General features: G+C 40.5%; 2 protein-coding genes across 6 annotated transcripts in view; both read left to right on the forward strand.

Moving 5' to 3' along the window:
- prex2 (phosphatidylinositol-3,4,5-trisphosphate-dependent Rac exchange factor 2) overlaps positions 1–23446 on the forward strand; it is a 100038-nt gene extending 76592 nt beyond the window's left edge. For 3 of the 4 annotated variants that reach the window (XM_058059625.2, XM_058059630.2, XM_058059629.2), the window contains 11 exons: positions 44–85; positions 505–602; positions 1916–2053; positions 3419–3521; positions 3600–3743; positions 3816–3930; positions 11827–11893; positions 12782–12972; positions 16102–16204; positions 18825–18892; positions 22743–23444. In XM_058059625.2, coding sequence (XP_057915608.2) covers positions 44–85; positions 505–602; positions 1916–2053; positions 3419–3521; positions 3600–3743; positions 3816–3930; positions 11827–11893; positions 12782–12972; positions 16102–16204; positions 18825–18892; positions 22743–22788 — 1115 coding nt within the window. In that variant the 3' untranslated portion in view covers positions 22789–23444. Of the gene's footprint in view, positions 1–43; positions 86–504; positions 603–1915; positions 2054–3418; positions 3522–3599; positions 3744–3815; positions 3931–11826; positions 11894–12781; positions 12973–16101; positions 16205–18824; positions 18893–22742 lie in introns of all 4 variants that reach the window. The other variant, XM_058059628.2, reaches the window with a different exon arrangement.
- An 84-nt stretch (positions 23447–23530) lies between these two features.
- lg7h8orf34 (linkage group 7 C8orf34 homolog) overlaps positions 23531–25463 on the forward strand; it is a 44276-nt gene continuing 42343 nt past the window's right edge. For both annotated transcript variants that reach the window (XR_009120491.2, XM_058059686.2), the window contains exon 1: positions 23531–23914. Coding sequence is in view for 1 of the 2 variants with exons in the window: in XM_058059686.2 (XP_057915669.2) it covers positions 23846–23914 (69 nt within the window). In the remaining variant the exon portion in view is untranslated. The remainder of the gene's footprint in view (positions 23915–25463) is intronic.

A 25463-nucleotide genomic window follows, 5' to 3' on the forward strand; every position in this document is an offset into this window, starting at 1 on the left:
TCCTAGTTTTGTTATGAATTGTTTTTATTTGTTTCCCCCGTAGAGGTGAAGACGAGGCTGCTGTTGGTACTGCTGCAGTATACAGGTTTGTCCGTTTTGCAGTAAACTCACCACGCTCACATGTACCTCCAAAAGAGACAGTCCAATGTGGTCAGACATCAGTGTCCTAAATGCACTATTAAGTCAACTTTTATGATGCATTAAAAAGTCCTCATAAAGCGTCTAAAGGCATTCGAATCCACATCAATCTTTGTTGTAACAGCGCTATAAAACTCAGGAACTATGCCGATGAGCTAAGCTATGTTTATTTACATGTACGGCGCAAAATCCATCTCGTAGGAAGCAGGAAGCATGGGTTATTAGTGTCGCGGTGTTTGTGCTTGTACTTCTTGATGGGGCAGTATTTCTTTAATGAGCTATGCAGAAACTTTTTATGACATTTTTATTGCTTTTATTTACCTCATGTTCTTTTTTTTTCATTTTCTTTTCCTTCCTTCTTGCCAGACTCTGAGATCCAGTTGCGTCGAGATATGGTGTTTTGTCAGTCTTTGGTCGCGGCGGTTTGTGCCTTCTCCGAGCACCTTCTGGCTGTTCTTAACCAGGTAAAAGTGTAGGAATAATCATCATATGTAAGTATTATGAGTTACAGTAATTATCAGTTAATCATAATATCATAATAAAAAAAATTTGCCTGTATCTAGACCTGCAAGCGCCATAGTTCCCCCCATATTGTGATTTACTCCATAAATATTAGTCCTATATTTATTTTATCTACATACTTAAATTCCTCGACCATGAAAACATACCATGGAAGGGTTTGAAAGAATGCTAACAATGCTAATTTGCTGACATTAGCATGCTAACACTGAGCATAATAGCGTATATCATACTTAATAATATAATAATCATGATAATAATAATAATGTGTTTGTTGCTAAGAATGTTACTATAATCATGTTATCATGCTAACCTGCTAACAACTAGCATGATAGCGTCCAAGTGTCTGCTTAAGTTCGTATTCATGAAAATCGCAAAAAATGCTAGTGTGTTCATGTTAGCATGCTAGCACCTAGCATAATAGTGAAAATGGAAATGGCTAAAAATGCTACAATGCTAATATTAGCAAGCTAACACCTAGCATTATAGTGCAAAGTGTGTCTACCCATAAAAATAGCAAAAAAATGCTAGTGTGTTTAGTAGCATGCTAACAACAATAGCATGCTAACACATAGCATGACAGTGCAAAGTACCAGGAAGGCTAAATGTCCCATACAAGTTGTCTGACCTTTTTTTTTTGTGGAATTATTTGCAGAAATTCCGAAAATGTTCCTAACTCACAATGTTAAAGAATTATTTAAAAAAAAAAAATCCTGATTCCAGATAGTGATCCGGATCACCTCCAAAATTTAATAACTTCTTCCATATCCCATTTATGACAATTTCAGAAAATTTCATTTAAATCCATTCAGAACTTTTCAAGTTATTTTGAACACAAACAGATAAATGTCGGCAAAAACACAACCTCTTTGCTGTGGAAGTAATAATCATAATAATAATAATAATAATAATAATAATAAAGAACAAGAGGAATAAAAGGGGAAAAAATAGAAAAATTATTTAAAATAAAATAATAAATTATTCATAAATTATTCATAAATAAAATATGAACAAGAAAATAGAAAAAAATTGAAAATGTGAAAAGAAAATTAAAGGATAAATGTACACGGGTTAGATAAATAACAATAAAATATCTAAAAAAAAACAAAAAAAAGAGGGCATAAAAGACCCAAACCTTACAACCAAAAATGGCAACTGTATCATAAAAATATTGCTCATTTTTCATATGGTCTAGAACTGTATTGCATCATAAAAAGACAACACTAAAGCATTCATTCCTACTTTGGGATATTTGCAGTTCCACTGTGTGGGCAAAGAGACTGACCAGGACCCCCAAGACCTTCAGGAGGCCCAGGAAGCCAGCAGAAGATGGCTGGAGCAAATAGCGAGTGCTGGGCTTCTTTTCCATTTCCAGTCGCTTCTCTCCCCCAATCTGGTGAGCCTAATATGATTAATATGATAACTATGAATATTAAATCTCATAGTTCTATCACTATCTTACACAGAATATAAGACAACATCAGCATATGCTAACCGCCGCCTGACTAAAAATACACATTCAAAGAAAAATTTCACATATGGTGAAATTGCAAGCAGGGGAAGGGGGGGATGGGGGGGGTGAACTGGAGGTAACAATACAGAGTTGACATTCCGTTTCTCCTGCACATCTGAAAGGCATCACGACTGTCAATCTCACTTTGTATGTACTCTGACTCACGTTCACGCCGCATAAATACTCGTGATGCGCACAACCTTCTTGGGGACTTGCTCACCACACCTCCGACCATATGGACACACGACATCACATGAAGGAAAAACACATACGAACTACAATACAGGTGGATACATTACAACAGAGCATAGCAATCCCAGTATTCCAAGCTAATTTTCCCTTCGATGAAGCCATAACACTGTTGATTGATTTTTTTGGCAAAGGCTGCACGGCGGTGGAGTGGTTAGCGTGCAGACCCGAGTTCATACCCACCCTCGGCCATCTCTGTGTGGAGTTTGCACGTTCTCCCCGTGCATGCGTGGGTTTTCTCCGGGTACTCCGGTTTCCTCCCACATTCCAAAAACATGCTAACTTTTTTTTAAAGTCGGAATATTATGAAAAACAAAAAAAAAAGCTGTACTATTTACAAACTGAATTTATAATATGAAATAATAAAAAATTAAATATAACAAAAAAATTAAAATGTATTGGGATCTGGTGCACGGCGACCGAGTGGTGAGCACGCAGTCCTCACAGCTAGGAGACCAGAGTTCAATTCCAACCTCTGAGTTTGCATGTTCTCCCCGTGCATGCGTGGGTTTTCTCCGGGTACTTCGGTTCCCTCCCACATTCCAAAAACATGCTAGGTTAATTAGCAACTCCAAATTGTCCATACGTAAGAATATGAGTGTGAATGGTTGTTTGTCTATATGTGCTCTGTGATTGGCTGGCGACCAGTCCAGGGTGTATACCCTGCCTCTCGCCCGAAGACGGCTGGGATAGGCTCCCTCCCACATTCCAAAAACATGCTAGGTTAATTAGCGACTCCAAATTGTCCATAGGTATGAATTTGAGTGTGAATGGTTGTTTGTCTATATGTGCCCTGTGATTGTGATACCCCGCCTCTCGCCCGAAGACAGCTGGGATAGGCTCCAGCATACATAAGCGGTAGAAAATGAATGAATGAATGATTTTTGGCATACTTTCAGTGATTATTGTTATAAATTCAATGTCCATATTCCTGTTTTTATTATTTTAATGCATGTCCTAATCCATCAAAGCAATCTTTTTGATTTTGAATGTGTGCAGACCGACGAGCAGGCCATGCTGGAGGACACTCAGGTAGCCCTCTCCGACTTGGAGAAGGTCACCTTCTACTTCCAGCAATTTGAAGGGGAACCATTAGTTGCCAGTACGTACTCTTAAATATTTTAGTTTTATTGAGGCTTCTGATTTAAAAACTAACATTTCTTCTCCCCTTTCCTTGAAGACATGCCCATCTCGTACCAGGTGGAGGGCACTCGGCATAATCTGAAGGTCTGCCTTCAGCTGGAGAGCTTCTACTTCTCTCAGTTGCCTCTCAGGCTGAAGAGCGGCGGAGGGGTCAAAATCCACCCGGTGCTCTTCACGCAAGGTACGCAACTGATGCTCTTTCAGGGTTTTTTTTTTAAGCTTGAAGTCAACTGTGTACTTTGCCTATCTCCAGCACTGGAGAGCATGGAGGGCTACTACTACAGAGATAATGTCTCCGTGGAGGAGTACCAGGCGCAGATCAACGCCGCCTCGCTGGATAAAGTCAAGCAGTACTACAAGAGGCTGAGGTATGCCTTATATTTGTAGTTCAATTCATTCATTCATTCATTTTCTACCGCTTATCCTCACAATTGTCTATAATTGTACATTATTAGAGCCCTCTAGGCATGAAATAGCACCCCTATAGTCACATTTACATTCCTATTACCCATTAAATTAAGAGTAAATAAGATGTAACAGTAGCCCGTGTCAGGGATTATTGTGAAATGCTTGTTTGGCGATCGAGTCTGGTGCTTGTGTGTCATTACTGACACCTGATGACCATTGTAGTATCATGACAGCGTCCTTAAATGGGTTTTCCCAATGCCTTATATTTGTAGTTCAATTCATTCATTCATTTTCTACCGCTTATCCTCACAATTGTCTACAATTGTACATTATTAGAGCTCTCTAGGCATGAAATAACACCCCTATAGTCACATTTACATTCCTATTACCCTTTAAATTAAGAGTAAATAAGATGTAACAGTAGCCCGTGTCAGGGATTATTGTGAGATGCTTGTTCTGGCGATCGAGTCTGGTGCTTGTGTGTCATTACCGACACCTGATGACCAGTAGTCATCATTGTAGTATCATGACAGCGTCCTTAAATGAGTTTTCCCAATGCCTTATATTTGTAGTTCAATTCATTCATTCATTTATTAATTTTCTACCGCTTATCCTCACAATTGTCTATAATTGTACATTATTAGAGCCCTCTAGGCCTGAAATAACACCCCTATAGTCACATTTACATTCCTATTACCCATTCAATTAACAGTAAATATGCTGTAGCAGTAACCATTCACACTCACATTCATAACTATGGACAATTTGGAGTCGGCAATTAGCATGTTAGCAACCTAGCATGTTAGCAACCTAGCATGTTTTTGGAATGTGGGAGGAAACCGGAGTCCCCGGAGAAAAACATGCACGCTCCACTCCACACAGAATTGAACTCGGGTCTCCTAGCTGTGAGGCCTGCGTGCTCACCACTCGTCCACCGTATCACATATGATTGATGCTAATGATGTGCGGCGGCCATAATGTATGCAGTAAATCAATGTTTGATATGAGCTTCTCATCTTGTTCACATATTGAAGTTCGATCCCCACTTGGTCGCATTCGGAACACTTCCACACCGAGATTGAAATATAAGAGATTGAACTAATTTGTCGTGCTCCGTGAAATCCATTTGAAGCACGGCTTGCTTTTTCCTCCTTTTTATCCGATGCCCCTCGGGGGGGGGGGCAGGCAGATGCTGCAGATTTGTGTGATTAATTAATCGCAGCGGTGCAACTTCATGTGGGATTTTTCATTTATGTGTGAGCATTATTTATGTCGATGTCACCCAAAAAAAAAACAGTGAAATACTTAGCCAAACATTACCGGGATCAGAAACATGGTTGACAATTTTCCTCGCTGTAAAAGTAAACATTCCCAGCTGCTCTTTTTTTTTTTTTTTGTTTTTTTCTCTTCTCCCCCCCCGGTGTGGTAACACTACCACAGAGCCGGCTGTGATGTCACTCCTCCTTCTGACCTCAGGCACGTCGTTATCCTTGGAGTGCGGCCACATGTCGGGTTAAACTCACACTGCGGGCCTCAGCCCCGAAGCCGCATGACTGGCACAAACGTCCAGCACACGCTACGGTGAACTGAATGAACTGCGGGCTGTTTTTGTCATGTTTTCACTCCATCATTTAACTTTGCGTTACACGTAATGGTGATGAGGTTCACGCTTACCAACATGGCCGCTGTTACAGCATGTTGTGCGTGCATGCGATTGACTTCAAAGAAACACGGTATTTTTGCTCTTCAAACGCTCACGACGTGATGCATTGTGGCCGACATTCAACTGGAGTCAGTCACGAACAGTAAACGATACATCCGCCAGGGTTGTTTTTAAGACGCCGTGAGGCGGTCGTCACTCCGTAAGCCACTTCAAATCCGCGCAATCAGCTGCTTAATGAAGTTCACGTAAGTCATCCGCAAACCATAAACACAAGCACATGCGCTCGTCCCATGGGAGTCACGACAAAAAAACACAATAGTCGACTGGAAGTGTTACCCAAAATCAAAGACTTTTTGATTTTTGATTTTGTTTGCCATGATCAGGAATGGTAATGGTAATGGTTTAATTTCATTTGTACATGCATCAGATTGCAATTGAATGCATCATATAATCAGTTCACAGTTCCACATGTCCAAAAGGAGTAGGAAGAAGCAAAGCTTATTAAATCCTACCCCTCTGTCTGGTACTTTTACAATCAGTAACTGTTACATTTGTGCACTTCCTGCTTTTCAAATTAAATTAAATTAAATTAAATTAAATTAAATTAAAATAAAATAAAATTAATTAAATTAAATTAAATTAAATTAAATTAAAATAAAATAAAATAAAATAAAATAAAATAAAATAAAATAAAATAAAATAAAATAAAATAATATAAAATAAAATAATATAAAATAAAATAAAATAAAATAAAATAAATGTAAATTAATGTAAATTAATGTAAATTAATGTAAATTAATGTAAATTAAAATAAAATTGTTATTTTTTTTTAAATAATTATTTTTTTATCACGTACAGAAGTACAAGGTGACATGACCATCCAATGACATAATGGGTACCATAGTAACCATCAATATAGTGATATATATAGCACATCATGACTGGTTCAAGACTCTTCATCCTTGTATTTAGCAAACATCAACTGCTTGTATTGTTTCTTGAATTGGCTCATCGTTGTGCATTGTTTGAGGGTCTTACTCAATCCATCCCATAGTTTGATTCCACATACTGAAATGCTATGGCTTTTTAACGTAGTCCTAGCATATAAGTGTTTCAAATGTAGTTCTTCCCTGAGATCATATTTCTCCTCTCTTGTAGAGAAGTATTGGATGACATTTTTAGCTAATTGGTTATTTTTAGCCTTATGCATCTTATGCATGTTTGAAGATGAACTATATCATTTGTGATTTTAGAAATAAGGAGTTAGTATGTTCTCTGGAGGTGGCATTATGAATTATCCTTACTGGCCTTTTTTGCAGTACATTTAGCGAGTGAAGATTGCTTTTATAGTCGTAGTATATGTAGGCTGAAATGTCATCAGGAATCTTCTAGATTCCAGAAACATATTTTTAAAGGGGAAATGTCGTCCAACAGCCAATTGACTGCCATTAAAACTTTTATTGATTACTATTGGTCTGAATTGAACTTGAAAGACTTGACATTCACTTCAACATTTTCTAGGTTTCATCAGTCCGGGGGGGGGGGGGGGGGGTGATTTCTTAAGAGTGAGCTGTGAACTCATCATTCCGGGGGAATGGTGCAGAGATTTAGTTTCATTAAGACTTAACTACTTGGTGGGGTCAAAACCAGGACGTTAGTTTCTCAGCTTTTGGTTGATGGCTAACACCTGAAAACGACCACATTACCCTTGGTTGAGGTCTGCTGTACTGTACTTGTGAAACATGTGTAGTATACAGTAGAGAGTACTATAGAAATGCATATTTATAGATTACAGCCGGTGTACAGCTTGTATATCAGCATAATGAGTCTGGCAACACACGATCATTATAGACTAAATAGCTGAATTGTATCCGTGGTGTGAATATTAAATATGATGACATCACTCGTGCTTGTTAGATGCCCCACTTATGCTCAGTCGGGTTCTGGAGACTTGTCATCTTGGAGGTGTTTGGGCGACTGCCCTCTGGCCCACTATCTGCTTCACAATGTCACAGTCCATGTTGCAATTCAGGTTTCTCTTCAGTGAACCGGAGCTCCCCATTTCAGGCATCACTCATGCATGGGGCTATCACTATCATGCTTGACTCTAGGCGAGGCACAATTATCTAAAAAATCACTTTGTTGGAAGTCACATTTCCTTTCAGTGAACCTCATCTCCCCACTACTGGTAGCACTCATGCAGCCACAGATCATGACGCTAAACCACGACTGTAGACAACACAGAATTGTCTTTAAACTTACTTTTGTTGGAAGTCATTTTCCCCTCGCTGAAGCACAGCCCCCAAATCATGGTAGCACTCGTGCAGCCCCAGATCACGACGCTTAACCACGACTGTAGACAACACAGAATTGTCTTGAAACTTACTTTAGTTGGAGTTCATTTTTTTTCATTCAATGAACCTCAGCTCCCCACTGCTGGTAGCACTCATGCAGCCCCAGACCATGACGCTTAACCATGGCTGTAGACAACACAGAATTGTCTTGAAATGTACTTTTGTTGGAGTTCATTTTTTTCATTCAATGAAGCGCAGCTTCTCGATTCTGGTAGCACTCATGCAGCTCCAGACCATGTTGCGATTCCACTACTGCGCTTGACTGTAGGCAACACATATTTGTCTTGAAACTTACTTGTGTTGGAAGTCATTTTTCCCCTCACTGAAGCACAGCTCCCCCATTCATGGTAGCACTCGTGCAGCCCCAGACCATGACGCTAAACCACAACTGTAGACAACACAGAATTGTCTTGAAACTTACTTTTGTTGGAAGTCATTTTTCCCCTCACTGAAGCACAGACCCCCGAATCATGGTAGCACTCGTGCAGCCCTAGATCATGAAACTTAACCACAACTGTAGACAACACAGAATTGTCTTGAAATGTACTTTTGTTGGAATTTATTTTTTTCCTCCGTGAACCACAGCTCCCCGGTGATGGTAGCACTCGTGCAGCAACCAGAGAATTACGCTATACTACTATCGTCCTTGGCTGTAGGCATCATAGAATTGTTTTGCAACACACAACTTTTGTTGGAGTTAATTTTTTTCATTCAATGAAGCACAGCTTCCCAGTTCTGGTAGCACTCGTGCAGCCCAAGTCATGACGCTTTACCACAACTGTAGACAACACAGAATTGTCTTGAAATGTACTTTTGTTGGAGTTAATTTTTTCCCTCAGTGACCCACAGCTCCCCGGTGATGGTAGCACTCGTGCAGCAACCAGAGAATGACACTATACTACTATCGTCCTTGAATGTAGGCATCATAGAATTGTCTTGCTACTCACTACGTTTGTTGGCGTTAATTTTTTTAATTCAATGAAGCACAGCTTCCCAGTTCTGGTAGCACTCGTGCAGCCCAAGTCATGACACTTAACCACAACTGTAGACAACACAGATTTGTCTTGAAATGTGCTTTTGTTGGAGTTAATTTTTTTCCTTCAGTGACCCACAGCTCCCCGGTGATGGTAGCACTCGTGCAGCAACCAGAGAATTGGCTGTAGGCATCATAGAATTGTCTTGCTCCTCCAGAAAACCTTTGAAAGCTTGTCGGTAGGGCTTAGATTTTAATAAGTGTAAATGTCATTAATCAAAACAATGTAAGCGATTTAGCCACCGCGTATATGCACAGCTTTGGGCTTTCATTCGCGTCGTAAATATCACTCCAATGTTGCATTTGAAATGAAATTCTCCTCCCGTTTTGAGAGGAAGGTGTCATGCTAATGCCATCGTCGTTCCCACGCTCCTCCTGGAAACATCTGTCCTCCAAATCCCCCTTCAACGCCTCAGCTGACGTGGAAACCTCCTGAGAGCTTTCCCCATTGTCATGAAGCGGAGAGAATAAAGTAGTCCTGTTGGCTGTGTGAAATATGACCGGGATCATTTCTGGCCAGTGGCCATGTCCTGCATTAGATCCTCATATTAAAAAAAAAAAAAAAACTAGTGCATATGTTGCTTACTGTAATACTGCGGCTCAGACTGTAGAATACTATAGGACAGTGTTGGGATCACTTGGGAATTACATTGCCGCCTTGTTTTTTCCGGTTGAACAATATTCACCTCTTGACCCTAACGCCGACTCTTCGTCTTGATTTGAAGTACACGACTTGCAGTCACATGTGTTGGTTCTATTACCAAAGTAGGCCTTGTTGGAGGCCATCTTGAAACAATTAAACAGGCTGTTATCCCATCCCGAGCAAGCTGTTCTTGTATCAGATTGGGGGCCGAAATGTTAGCCAGTACTTTTAGCCTTAATGTGCTATGAATTTGGTAAAATATGCAAAAAACATTTAAAAAATAATAATTAAAACCCTTTACTACTAAACTCAATATACCTGGGGGCCACTGGAGCTCGGGTCTGGGCAAGGCTGGGCCGCATCAGGTTTGTCCAAAAACAAAAAAACGCATTTATTAAAAACAGAAAAATATACAAACTTTTTCAGTGCTTTGGTTCTGATTTTCTACAATAAAAGCTCTGATAAAACATTCCACTGTTCTCAAATATCTTAATTTTTATTTTTCTGCACAAAATAAGATGAAAAATAAACAAATCAATAATAAAGAAAATCAATTAATCAGTAATAAATAAATATAATAATAATAATAATAATAATAATAAAACGGCAAATAATAAAAACTTAAGAAACCACATATAGTTGGTGGGTAGACAAATTATTTTTTTTCAGATTAAAATGAACAAATCATTATTAGAGCCCTGTAGACATGACAAAACACGACTATAGTCACATTTATACTTTTTTTTATTTACAACATATTGCGCAACTGCAGGGTCTTGAGACACATGCTAACTCGCAAACTAGAGAGCTAGAGACCTAAACGGTAGCCTTCAAGTTATTTCCTTTAAACTTAAATAGCCAAAAACTTACCACTTCCACACAGATAGGGAGGATAACTATTAACAGTTATTTAACCTTTAACATGAACATGAATCAAACGTAATAATTTTTTCTGGGTACATGATACCATACAGCATCCATATCAAACATTAAACTTTCATATCAAGGCGGGGGCCTCAAACTATAGTGTCCTGCGGGCCACATTTGGCCCGCGGGCCGCGTGTTTGAGACCCCTGCTCTACTAGATACCCAGCATTTTCTATGCAAGTGTGAATGTGCGGCACTCTTTAATTCCGAGTGTCCCTTCCTTGAAGTAAAAAGCTCCTATTGATTCTATTAGGCTGACTTTAATAAAGTGTAGTGTTCCTATTTATAGCAGACTAGTGGATTACTGAGATTTGATGGAGTCCCACATTGCTGAGTTTGCATCACAAGGACCCGGCTGTGTTTATCCTTAAGGACACTACTCACTGCTGCCCCCGGTGGAGCAGTGAGGAAACACACCAGTTTCTGCATGAATGAATGAATGAATGAATGAGTTCAGCATGAGACCCGGGACAAGATGATGAGTCGGTCTTTCTGCTAAACCTGGCCCCCATCAGATGTATGGGCTTACAGCTAGGAGACCAGGGTTCAATTCCACCCTCGGCACATCTCTGTGTGGAGTTTGCATGTTCTCCCCGTGCATGCGTGGGTTTTCTCCGGGTACTCCGGTTTCCTCCCACATTCCAAAAACATGCTAGGTTAATTAGCCACTCCAAATTGTCCATAGGTATGAATGTGAGTGTGAATGGTTGTTTGTCTATATGTGCCCTGTGATTGGCTGGCTGGCGACCGGTCCAGGGTGTACCCCGCCTCTCACCTAAAGACGGCTGGGATAGGCTCCATCCCACATTCCAAAAAAAACATGCTAGGTTAATTAGCGACTCCAAATTGTCCATAGGTATGAATGTGAGTGTGAATGGTTGTTTGTCTGTATGTGCCCTGTGATTGGCTGGCTGGCGACCAGTCCAGGGTGTACCCCGCCTCTCATCCAAAGACAGCTGGGATAGGCTCCATCCCACATTCCAAAAAAACATGCTAGGTTAATTAGCGACTCTCTATATGTGCCCTGTGATTGGCTGGCCACCAGTCCAGTGTAATCCCCACCTCTCGCCCAAAGACAGCTGGGATAGGCTCCAGCACCCCCTGCAACCCTCATGAGGATAAGTGGTAGAAAATGAATGAATGAATTAATAACAGTAATGAAAAAAATGCTGTTTAATCTCCTAATTGTGCAGTAAACTAACCCCACATGGGACTCCAATGGTTCCTCCCCCCCAGGGCCTTCTACATGGATCAGTCCAATATGCCGCCAAGCTCTGCACCCAAGGCTGCTCTTATAGATAAGGTAAGATGACATAATACTTGCTTCATTCCTGTTAGTCAAGGCGTCACAACACATTTATTAAAAACAGAAAAATATACAAACTTTTTCAGTGCTTTGGTTCCAATTTTCTACAAGAAAAGCTCTGATAAAACATTCCACTGTTCTCAAATATCTTAATTTTTATTTTTCTACACAAAATAAGATGAAAAATAAACAAATCAAGAATAAAGAAAATCAATCAATCAGTAATAAATAAATATAATAATAATAATAATAAAACGGCAAATAATAAAAAACTTAAGAAACCACATATAGTTGGTGGGTAGACAAATTATTTTTTTCAGATTAAAATGAACAAATCATTATTAGAGCCCTGTAGACATGATAAAACACGACTATAGTCACATTTATACTTTGTTTATTTACAACATATTGCGCAACTGCAGGGTCTGGAGACACATGCTAACTCGCAAACTAGAGAGCTAGCGACCTAAACGGTAGCCTCCAAGTTATTTCCTTTCAACTTAAATAGCCAAAAACTTACCACTTCCACACGGATAGGGAGGATAACTATTAAGTTATTTAACCTTTAACATGAACATGAATCAAATGTAATATTTTTTTCTGGGTACATGATACCGCACTAACATTAAACTTTCATATCAAGGCAGGGGCCTCAAACTAGTGTCCTGCGGACCACATTTGGCCCGCGGGCCGCGTGTTTGAGACCCCTGATTTATATACAATAGTAGTCGGAAACCACTTGTTAAAAATTGTCATTTTTACTTAATAAGTACAAAGTATGACCTGAATATATATTTTATAAACATTCCACGCAATATATAATATTGTCATGTATTTTTGATGCGTAAGCTACTTTATTATTCCGTCCTTGTGTTTCTCCCCCAGCTGATGCGGCCCCTCAACGCAATGGAGGAGCTCTACCGTCTGATGGAGAGCTTCATCAGCTGTCGCCGCACAGCCGCCTGCCAATTCACCGCCTGCGGGGCGTCCGGAGTGGGCCTCCTGACGGTGGCGTCGGAGCTGTGCTCGCGTCTGGGGGCCACGCACATCGTCATGTGCAACAGCGGCGTTCACCGGTGAGCAGCGTTCTGTTTTCCGAAACCGAACTGTCTTTCTCATCCGCGTCATCGTCTCACTCTGACTCTGACTCTGACTCTTCGCCGCCATTCTTGGCTTGAATTAGCAGTAGCATATTTCATGCCTAATTGGGCTCCATTCTTCTTCAGAGCAGATGTGGGAGGGGCTTAGCAGGCGGAAGACGGGTCAATCACCTCCGTTCTCAATGACCTCTATATATGGCCGCGCCTGTTAATTCGCCCCCGGCTGAGCCACCATTCATCAATTGACAGGGACAGAAATATCCTGATCGTTTGTCACCGTCGTTCATCTTTCATCGCTGCTCTCTCTCCTCTCATCCCCCCTTCCTCCTCCTCCTCCTCTTCATACCCTCCATGACAGTTTCCATATCTTTTTGTCTCGCTTTCATGCGCTCGCTCACACGCCGAGGGTTGGTGACTGATGGCTTGATAAAGTCACACGTCTGCTTGCCTGATCTCTAATAGAAAGTTTCTGGCGTTGTGTACTTTATTAACCCAAAGTGGGCTTGTGTGTGTGTGTGTGTGTGTGTGTGTGTGTGTGTGTACTGTATAGGCACTCACATAAACAAGTTTAATGTACTATAACCCTGCACCGTGCACATGACAGCAAGGGAACTCTCTTAACTTGACTTGAATAGGATTCCACCATAAAAAAAACATAAACACTATTTCAGCATTTAAAGTATCTACATTAAAGTTAGGTAACTGGTGGCCATGGGCCAAATCTGTTCCACTGGTTTGGTTGCGGGGACCCACCATTACCTTTCATTCATTCATTCATTCATTTTCTACTGCTTATTCTCACAAGGGTCACAGGAGTGCTGGAGCCTATCCCAGCTGTCTTCCAGTGAGAGGCGGGGTACACCCTGGACTGGTGGCCAGCCAATCACAGGGCACATATAGACAAACAACCATTCACACTCACATTCATACCTATGGACAATTTGGAGTCGCTAATTAACCTAGCATGTTTTTTTTGGAATGTGGGAGGAAACCGGTGTACCTGGAGAAAACCCATGCAAACTGCACACAGAGATGGCCGAGGGTGGAATTGAACTCGGGTTTCCTAGCTGTGAGGTCTGCGCGCTAACCACTGTTCAGCCCATTACATTTTCTTGTGCAAAAACAATGTGAAATAATTATAAACGATTATACTGGGGCTGTCGAGAGGTTAGCACGCAGGCCTCACAGCTAGGAGACCCGAGTTCAATTCCACCCTTGTTTGCATGTTTTCCCCGTGCATGTGTGGGTTTCCTCCAAGTACTCCGGTTTTCTCCCACATTCCAAAAACATGCTAGGTTAATTAGCGACTCCAAATTGTCCATAGGTATGAATGTGAGTGTGAATGGTTGTTTGTCTATATGTGCCCTGTGATTGGCTGGCAGTACAGTTTGTCCAGTACAGTAGCCCCTCATTAGGGGCAACTTACACATTGGACTCAATGTTACTAGATAGAATATATATGTAAACATTTATGACTTGCCTGGTACGCATCAAATAACACCCGATCATCACCTTTACACACCAATTCTAAGCTACTTTTATTCTAAACTTAAGAAAGGCATAGGGAAGAAAGCGTAAAATGTACCACTTCCACACAGAATAGGAGGAGAATTTATTTTTACTCTGTCATGTTGGATCTAGGGCTGTACAGGGTCCATAGGTATGAATGTGAGTGTGAATGGTTGTTTGTTTATATGTGCCCTGTGATTGGCTGGCCACCAGTCCAGGGTGTACCCCGCCTCTCGCATGAAGACATCTGGTATAGGCTCTAGCACCCCCCTGCGACACTCGTGAGGATAAGCGGTAGATAAGTCTGTTAGCAGGTATTCTAAAATGCCGGTTTGCACTAACAAGCAGTATAAACACACATACAGCTGTCCCAGCATGCTCTGCTAAACTAAGCTAACTCAATGGACTAAAAGTCACCATCATAAGAGTTGCCTGGACATGTTTAGTTGTGTTTGAAAGGCAATTCTACCATGATTGAGTGGTCCGCTGGTTAGATTCCGTTTTTATTGTCCAGTTCCGACTGACTTCCTGTGTCTTTCACAACAAAAGTAATTGACGTCATGCTGAATTTCAGGTTTTCTGTTTTTGGGCTAATATTTTTAGCAAAATTGTTTAATTTTCAGTATTGCTTTGACTTTCCACGTTGAGGACATGTTAGTACATCTGTGAGGGAGGGGTTATCTTCATTCCCACAAGTGGTTGATGTGCGTAAAATGGCTTCTGACACCAGTTTGTGAGTCATTAGTGACACTGATTAACACACACACACATACACACACACATACACACACATACATAGAGCGAGTGAGGACAGTGTGTGAAAATCCTCGGAGTGCCAGTGACGGGTGTTCAGGTTGCTGGGTGACCTTTCCAGCCTAACAAGCTGTGCTGGTTTATCGATCCTGAGTCTTTTCACTGCAAATTGAACTGTCCAAAGTCTCAACACTGCCTGCCGCTGTTTCATTGAGTTACACCCCCTGGGGGGGGGGGTCGCTGGGGGTATTCACAAGAATCGGAATACTTTTACCGCACGTAACTTTGAATGAGATATAGTCTAATTTTAGCAGCGTGATGGAAAAGTAATAAACTCGTATTTTTAGCTTCCTGATAAAGATGAGTTTAAATATCTCTCTTCCTGGAGAGCGATGAAGGGAGTAGCATAAAGCGGCATGCTCTCCTCTCTTCCTTAAGGCTGCTGAGGTGATTTATCGCCGCCTGCTTCATGCTGTTCCAATCCACTTACGCTCATGCAGAGTCCAAAGTGATCAAGGAGAAGAAAACTCAAGAAAAAGGAAACAAAACTGCAAAATGCGCCCCAAATAAATAAACAGTGGATTGTTTTCATTCTTCGCTCCAGCAGGGAGTACTTTTTGTTGTTTATAGTCGGAAGTCAACATTACTACGTTTGTATCTAAGAGTAGTTCAGGAAGAAAGGTTTTATCAGGCTACAGCTGATGTTATTTCCTCTGAGACAACGAAGGGCAGACTCACATGCCCAAATCTGTTTAAATTATCGCTATTAGACATTAAATTTTTCAAATATAACACCCTTTTTTCTCATGAGAAACACTGTTTCTGCCCCCCCCCCTCCTGCAGCTGCACCCTGAGCGTGACACTACAGCAGGCCATCCTCTTAGCCCGGAACCACGGCCTGCCCCCTCGCTGCATCATGCAGGCCACTGATGTCATGAGGAAGCAGGTAAGTGGTGCAGCTCTATTATCTAATAATCCTCCATAACCGCTTTTTGTCCGATATGCTAACATATGCTAACATAACAAATGTGCTTAGCGCCGGTTCGGTTTGGACGCTTTGAGCATTTTTATTTCATGTCACACGGTGAAAAGGTCACAGCGGAGCTGAGGGAGCCTTGACGCTGTTGTCATATTTGAGTGTGGCAATAAAGGCCACGGCATTGAACAATGAAGTGTCTTTTTCCAGTGTTTTGATTTTTGTCAATGAAAGCATAAATAATACAAATGCAGCATTCAGTTATAATACATCTTTTATATTGTTGTTTTTTGCATGAGAGACAAAAAAGGTTCAGCTGCACGGTGGTCGAGTGGTTAGCACGCACGCCTCACAGCTAGGAGACTCAAGTTCGATTCCACCCTCGGCCATCTCTGTGTGGAGTTTGCATGGCTTTTCCCCGGGTACTCCGGTTTCCTCCCACATTCCAAAAACATGCTAGGTTAATTAGCGACTCCAAATTGTCCGTAGGTATGAATGTGAGTGTGAATGGTTGTTTGTCTATATGTGCCCTGTGATTGGCTGGCGACCAGTCCAGGGTGTACCCCGCCTCTCGCTCACATGAAGACAGCTGGGATAGGCTCCAGCACCCCCACCCCGACCATCGTGAGGGTAAAAGGTAGAAAATGAATGAATTATTTTTTTTCTTATGAGTCACTCACTGAAGTGAACCGGGTACTTTTGAGTCAGGCCTCACAGCTCGGAGACCCGAGTTCGATTCCACCCTCGGCCATCTCTGTGTGGAGTTTGCATGTTCTCCCCGTGCATGCGTGGGTTTTCTCCGGGTACTCCGGTTTCCTCCCACATTCCAAAAACATGCTAGGTTAATTAGCGACTCCAAATTGTCCATAGGTATGAATGTGAGTGTGAATGGTTGTTTGTCTATATGTGCCCTGTGATTGGCTGGCGACCAGTCCAGGGTGTACCCCGCCTCTCACTCACATGAAGACAGCTGGGATAGGCTCCAGCACCCCTCACAACCCTCGTGAGGATAAGCGGTAGAAAATGAATGATGACATAACTGCACAATAGATGAGCTCATGTTTAGTGCACTTTTAAAACCGCCCACAAAGTGTATTTTTATAAGAGCTGGGCATGCATCTTTGCCTTATAAAAAAGCACTCAGCAGCAACCAGGAAGTGAAAAGGCTTGACGCTGTGTAGCGTTCAAGGGGCTATGCATTGAATGGTAATTTCAATGCATGCACTGTTAAAGATGCGGGTTCAAATCTCTATTGGGCATCCCCGATTAATAATAGGTTAATAGGTTCATTAGCGACTCGGAATTGTCCATAGGTGTGAATGGTTGTTTTTTTTTTGTATGTACCCTGTGATTGGCTGGCGACCAATCCGACATCATCATCCATTGTTATCATGTTAAATACACCATTTTTGGGGCGCTCTTTGTTAATCAATGGAGTTGACCTCAGCCTGCATTCGAACCGACTTAGACAGGACTGCAAGGAGTCTGAGTCTTGTTGATCCTTTCACTCAGACGTCAGCTGATGAATGGGTAGAAAGGCAAAATGGCTGAATAGTGTCCCGTAAATGACAACAAAGGAGATTTAGTACCGTTTTTCATTGCTCTCGTACGTAAACGTAGCCTAATGCATCACCGAATAAGTTGTGTTTTTCGTCCTATTAGACAATGAACACTAAAACGCAGTAAGTGAATAAATTGTCAATGACACAACGTGTAAGTTATTGCATGTGTCAGCATGATAACTTACATGAGAATGAATTATTAGTATTAATAAACCAAAGCAATGATGAGTTATCACTGAAAGTTATATTGTTTTGAAACATGGAATAACCTTGCGATGTCGACATTTGATTATAGAGGGGTTATATTTCTTCCGTTATCTGTGTTTCTTGTGATCGTCCTTTTAAGGGACATTAGTGGCCATCTTTGCCTGGAGGCTGTGATAACAATCGAGTAATTGCTGGTAGCATCCCGCTAGCAAGGGAGCAAGAATGTCACACTGACCCGTCGTGCCCAAGAGGTTGGCTAATGCGCATTTAGGACACGGGTAATGTTGTCGCTTGTAATTTGATTGTGTGTTTTTGCATGTGCGTCATAATGCGTGTTTGTTAGTTTACTTTCCCCCCCCCCCCCCACTTCACCCGTGTCCTTGCTGGTTGTGTAAGTGCAGACTCCACACAAGCAGAAGCATCCTGACTGGACCAAATCCTCAATACTGTAAACACCATTCATCATACAAACTCCATTTTATAGCCCCCCCCAGTAAAGACTATTTACTGTGGATGTGCTCTATCGCAGTTTGCAAGACGACCATAAGGACGCATTTTTGTAACCTTTACGACTTAAGAACTGGGAAAATCTGCAGAGTTCCGCGTGACTTAATAGCAAGCAATAGAGATCTTATTTTCGAGCAACAGCTGAATCATCTTTTTTTTTTTTTTTTCGTTTTATATTGCGCTCATATTACTTTGTGTGCAATATTCAGAGGGCATAAAAGTTCTTTTGCTGCTTACTCTGGCTTATTTTCCCTCTGTGACGTTTATTTCTACAGTAGCTTCTTTCCAACCATCTTCCTGTGTTTCTCTTTTAGGGTGCCAGAGTTCAGAATTCTGCTAAGAATCTGGGAGTGAGGGATCGGACGCCGTCCTCTGTGCCAAGGTAACGTTACATTACATCTACAGACGGTGTGGTAACAAACTATTAGCATCAACATTGCAGTTTTTACTCTTTTTTTCAATTGTTTCTGTAGTTTTTACATTTTTTTTCATTTAGTTTCTGCAATGTGTCACAGGTTAATAATAATATCTCCCAGGTCACATTTTTTCACACCTCTGGTCTACATGTCCTGATGTTGTCATGGTTTGAAGTGGTTTTTATAAATGTGGGAGTTGTTGGCAAACAAAAAAATGTCGGAATTTGAAATGTAAAAATTAAGAATTATTGGTGAAATGTAATAATATGTTGAAGGATTACACAAGGACAGAGGATCGAACCAGCAACCACTGGGTTGGAAGTCACCCTGTAGAAAAAGTGGAATGTTACAGTAATGAAAAATGGAAACTATTTTTTGAAAGATTACACAAGGATAGGGGATCGAACCAGCAACCACTGGGTTTGAAGTCACCCTGTAGAATAAGTGGAATATTACAGTAATGAAAAATGGAAACTATTTTTTGAAAGATTACACAAGGATAGGGGATCGAACCAGCAACCACTGGATTTGAAGTCACCCTGTAGAATAAGTGGAATATTACTGTAATGATGAAAGGAAACTATTTTTTGGAAAGGTTACACTCGGATAGAGGATCGAATCAGCCACCATTGGGATGGAAGTCACCCTGTAGAATAAGTGAAATGTTACAGTAATGAAAACTGAAACAATTTTTTGAAAGATTACACAAGGATAGAGGATTGAACCAGCAACCATTGGGTTGGAAGTCACCCTGTAGAGTAACTGGAATGTTACAGTAATGAAAAATGAAACTATTTTTAAAAAAGATTATACAAGGATAGAGGATCGAACCAGCAACCATTGGGATGGAAGTCACCCTGTAGAATAAGTGGAATATTACAGTAATGAAAAATGGAAACTATTTTTTGAAAGATTACACAAGGATAGGGGATCGAACCAGCAACCACTGGGTTTGAAGTCACCCTGTAGAATAAGTGGAATATTACCGTAATGATGAAAGGAAACTATTTTTTGGAAAGGTTACACTCGGATAGAGGATCGAATCAGCCACCATTGGGATGGAAGTCACCCTGTAGAATAAGTGAAATGTTACAGTAATGAAAAATTAAACAATTTTTTGAAAGATTACACAAGGATAGAGGATCGAACCAGCAACCATTGGGTTGGAAGTCACCCTGTAGAATAAGTGGAATGTTACAGTAATGAAAACTATTTTCTGACCGATTACACAAGGATAGAGAATCGAACCAGCAACCATTGAGATGGAAGTCACCCTGTAGAATAAGTGAAATGTTACAGTAATGAAAAATGAAACAATTTTTTTAAAGATTACACAAGGATAGAGGATCGAACCAGCAACCACTGGGTTTGAAGTCACCCTGTAGAATAAGTGGAATATTACCGTAATGATGAAAGGAAACTATTTTTTGGAAAGGTTACACTCGGATAGAGGATCGAATCAGCCACCATTGGGATGGAAGTCACCCTGTAGAATAAGTGGAATGTTACAGTAATGAAAAATGGAAACTATTTTTTGAAAGATTACACAAGGATAGGGGATCGAACCAGCAACCACTGGGTTTGAAGTCACCCTGTAGAATAAGTGGAATATTACCGTAATGATGAAAGGAAACTATTTTTTGGAAAGGTTACACTCGGATAGAGGATCGAATCAGCCACCATTGGGATGGAAGTCACCCTGTAGAATAAGTGAAATGTTACAGTAATGAAAAATTAAACAATTTTTTGAAAGATTACACAAGGATAGAGGATCGAACCAGCAACCATTGGGTTGGAAGTCACCCTGTAGAATAAGTGGAATGTTACAGTAATGAAAACTATTTTCTGACCGATTACACAAGGATAGAGAATCGAACCAGCAACCATTGAGATGGAAGTCACCCTGTAGAATAAGTGAAATGTTACAGTAATGAAAAATGAAACAATTTTTTTAAAGATTACACAAGGATAGAGGATCGAACCAGCAACCACTGGGTTTGAAGTCACCCTGTAGAATAAGTGGAATATTACCGTAATGATGAAAGGAAACTATTTTTTGGAAAGGTTACACTCGGATAGAGGATCGAATCAGCCACCATTGGGATGGAAGTCACCCTGTAGAATAAGTGGAATGTTACAGTAATGAAAAATGGAAACTATTTTTTGAAAGATTACACAAGGATAGGGGATCGAACCAGCAACCACTGTGTTTGAAGTCACCCTGTAGAATAAGTGGAATATTACCGTAATGATGAAAGGAAACTATTTTTTGGAAAGGTTACACTCGGATAGAGGATCGAATCAGCCACCATTGGGATGGAAGTCACCCTGTAGAATAAGTGAAATGTTACAGTAATGAAAAATGAAACAATTTTTTGAAAGATTACACAAGGATAGAGGATCGAACCAGCAACCATTGGGTTGGAAGTCACCCTGTAGAATAAGTGGAATGTTACAGTAATGAAAACTATTTTCTGAACGATTACACAAGGATAGAGGATCGAACCAGCAACCATTGAGATGGAAGTCACCCTGTAGAATAAGTGGAATGTTACAGTAATGAAAAATGAAAACAATTTTTTGAAAGACTACACAAGGATAGAGGATCGAACCAGCAACCATTGAGATGGAAGTCACCCTGTAGAATAAGTGGAATGTTACAGTAATGAAAAATGAAAACAATTTTTTGAAAGACTACACAAGGATGGAGGATCGTACCAGCAACCATTGAGATGGAAGTCACCCCGTAGAATAAGTGGAATGTTACAGTAATGAAAAATGAAAACAATTTTTCACAAGATTACACGAGGATTGTGGATCGAACCAGCAACTATTGGGATGGAAGATGCTGCATCTTAGAAGGTGAAATGTATAAATAGGCTAAACGACTACACAAGGACCGAGGATCGAACCAACAACCATGGGACAGGGAAGACAAAGTCCAATGTTAGTCATGTAAAATGATTTTAATTTCTCCGGAAAATTGAGAAATTTGAAATGTCGGAAAGCAAAAATGCTGACTGAATGTTACAATGTATAAATCAGCAAGGTTGGGGATTGAATCAGCAACCATGTGGTTGCCCACCAGCCTTGTTGCCTTCTCGAATGAACAGAACGTACTGGGCACTACAGTATTAAGTATATTTATTTAAATGATTTTCTTATGTATTTTTTTTTATATTTTATCGAATTGTATTTATTTTTAACACAGCTAGCTTACTCGGCTCTTTGCTAACAAGGCTTTTCTCCGAGTCTTGTAAGCACACAGTCGTAACAAATGCTGTCCGTCTTAATTTGTTGTGCCAAATGGCTCCATTAGAGGGACTCAGCATTTTTTGTCCGTTTCATATACAGTTCATATAGTGTGTGTGTGTGTGTGTGTGTGTGTGTGTGTGTGTGACAGACGGCCCTTTTTGAACCTCTTAGAGAAATTGACAAACACAATTAGGTCGCGGCGTGATCTGTGTCCCTGCCTCCGAGAAGGACCCGCTCGTGTTGATCAGGAGTTGACGTGTACCCCGGCGAGGAAGGGGTCCGACGTAAACGCAGCCAAATGTAGATGCAGAAAGTCACATTTGCTTTGTCAGCATCGGGCTAGCGGTTTGGAATGTTCCGTGCCAAAAAGTGTGACATCACTCCTGGAGGTAGAACCGAGCCATGAAAAATCTGGATACTCCAACCCCCCCCCCCCCCCCCCAACCTCTATTCACTTCTCATTTAACATTCCTGTAATGTACCAGCTTTGTCACTAGGGGGAGCAACTACTAACCATAACTAATAACAATAACAAAACACTCCGATATTTTTTTATCTCAGGTTGTACAAGCTGTGCCAGCCCCCGCCCCCTGATGGTGACCCATAATGCATTGCCACCAGGACTACCACGCAGAAGAACAGGAGTCTTCTCCTTTTTTAGTATTCATGAAGAAGTATTTTATACATAAATATATATATACTGTATATGAATATGTCCCAGAGTTGGGACCTCAAGTGTAAATAGAATTGTAGTATTTTTAATACTTTACTTTAATACTGTGTTTTGTTGAATCTCATTTTTTATTGTGTATTATTGGCTGACGTTTATTTCTCTTAGTATTTCATAATCATAATATGCTTTGCTTCAAATGTTTATTGTACATATTTCACATTTATTTTGTATCGTGTCCAATAGTATTTCAGTATTAACATGTAGAAATGTGGTAATTTTTTTTTTTTTTACATTACTCAGGTTTCTTCTTGTGTTCCATGTAGTACTGTAAATGGTAAGTCACTACTATGCAAACTAACAACAGCGTCAATAAGCTCTGATAGGGTATAAAAAATACACATAAACATAGTTGGTTTACTTGGAAAATGCATATTAAAATACATATCGGCCAATGAGTGGCCATTCGTACTATTAGAATGGGAATAAACGTATTATATTGGATCAATTCATTTGTGACTTATATAATGTTGAATATTAATAAGCAATTAGACAGTAATGGCGGAGTCTTTCTTAATGAGTGGAGCTGCAGTGAGTGGATGCATTACAAGAGAGGGAGGGGCACCGTCCATCCACGCATGCATTCAGAGTGGAGGGAGGGGGGGGGGGGCGGGAAGACTTAGAACCTGCACCGCTGTTGAGCTCCACTCTTACGGAAGCAAGCAAAACGAGCCAGCCGGATGAAGATGGTCCCGGACCGACTGTCCACCACCATGTGCCCGGCTGCTCGCAGCCTTCCCCGGGCAGCGGGTCTAATGTGAGTCGGGGAAGGACGGTGGTGGTAGTGTGTTTTTTTTTTTTTTTTTTTTTTTTGTCAACATGTGAAGCGGGCTGAAGGACGAAGGACAGCGGCTCACTGGACGATCTCATCCCGCTGAAAGCTCTTAAGAGAGGGGGGGCAACCGCCCTCCTCACACCCCTCATCACTTTCTCCATGGCGTCTCCGCAACAGTCAAGGATTCAGTCGTACCTGGAAAAGAACAAAATCGGACCTTTATTTGAGGTGGGTAACTTCTTACGAGACTCCACAGTCAATTTAAATGCTTGTGGTAATTACCGTAATGTCATGTCAACAACTAATTGGGAAAAAAAAACATTTATCCATGCATTGTATTGCAGTGGAGGCGTCTAGCAGTTTGATGCCTTGCTCAAAAGCATTTAAGTAGTGTCAAATTCCACAGTAATGCATGTATTTCAGGTACATGGAACTTCATAAACAATATAAAAAATTTATAAAAAATCTACATTTACATTAAAATAATGTACAGTGCAGCCTATATGTATGCATGTGCATATATACATATATACACCTTTATGCCTTATATATGCAGGTGCACCTCAATAAATATGTTTGCAAACTTTTATATATAATATTTATTATATTTTTAGACACTTCACTGTTGACATAATGAAATATTAGCAGTATTTCTTAATATTAATTCATCTAAATTAATCATATATATATACATATACACCTTATGCCTTATATATGCAGGTGCACCTCAATAGATATGTTTGAAAACTTTATTATAATAATATATATAATATTTATTATATTTTTAGTCACTTCACTGTTGACATGATGAAATATTAATGTATTTCTTAATATTAATTCATCTAAATTAATCTAAATGTCCTAATTTTGCCATTTAAGTGCCTCACATAAATAAATCTATTGATTGATTGATTATTAATCAATTAGTTCTTAAAAATCCACACACACAAACAGGACCAGGGATCCCCCTCTAGTGTTTCCACCTCTGTGTGTGTGTTGCTCTAGGGACTATCTGAGTGTTGGTGACTTGATTTACGCTTTTTTTTTTTTTTAAACTTGTGTGTGTGTGTTTTGATTTATTAAAAGCGAGGCAAACCGCTCCATCATGGTGACACGAAAGGTGCAGCTGTGTGTGTGTGTGTTTGTGAGAAGCCATCATCACATGACGCAAAGTGCTGACGTGACACTTTGCTTTTAGCATGGTAGCAGCACAACACAAAATACACACCACAGGAAACGCATGCTAAGCAGATGTAAGAGGAGAGGGAGGGTGTTTTTCAGCACCATGGACAGACACACACACACCTGATGTGTATTTATGTGTAGTCATTACACACACACACACAACCCAATTTTCCCCCCTCTCTTCATCTTCATCGTCCACCTTTTATCGTTGATATTCCTGCTAAATGTCATGAAGTTGCTCATTCATTTTGTCAACCATAATTGCAATATAGGCAAAATGAAGTGCACTACTTATCTGCAGCCAATAGGGGCGCTGTTTCAAATGTGAATTTTTATCATATGCATAATAAGGACGTTTTATGATATGCTAGTGATATTGACACCAGCAGGCATGTCTTAGAAGTTAATTGTATTTGGTTCTCCAGGTTTTGGTTTGTGTTATTTACTGTTTTTGACATTTTTTGAGTCGGTGTGCTTTATGTAGCAAATAGGCAGCATGTGCATGTGTTTATCTTGTTGTAGGTGAGAAGACAAACGATGCCAATTAGCAGTAAAGTGGAAATGATCAGCCAGTGTCCCTGCGTTAGGTTGT

This window comes from Doryrhamphus excisus, linkage group LG7, assembly GCF_037039965.1.
Source record: "Doryrhamphus excisus strain RoL-2023G ecotype Guam linkage group LG7, RoL_Dexc_Guam_v1.1, whole genome shotgun sequence".
In the NCBI taxonomy this organism is placed as follows: Eukaryota; Metazoa; Chordata; class Actinopteri; order Syngnathiformes; family Syngnathidae; genus Doryrhamphus; species Doryrhamphus excisus.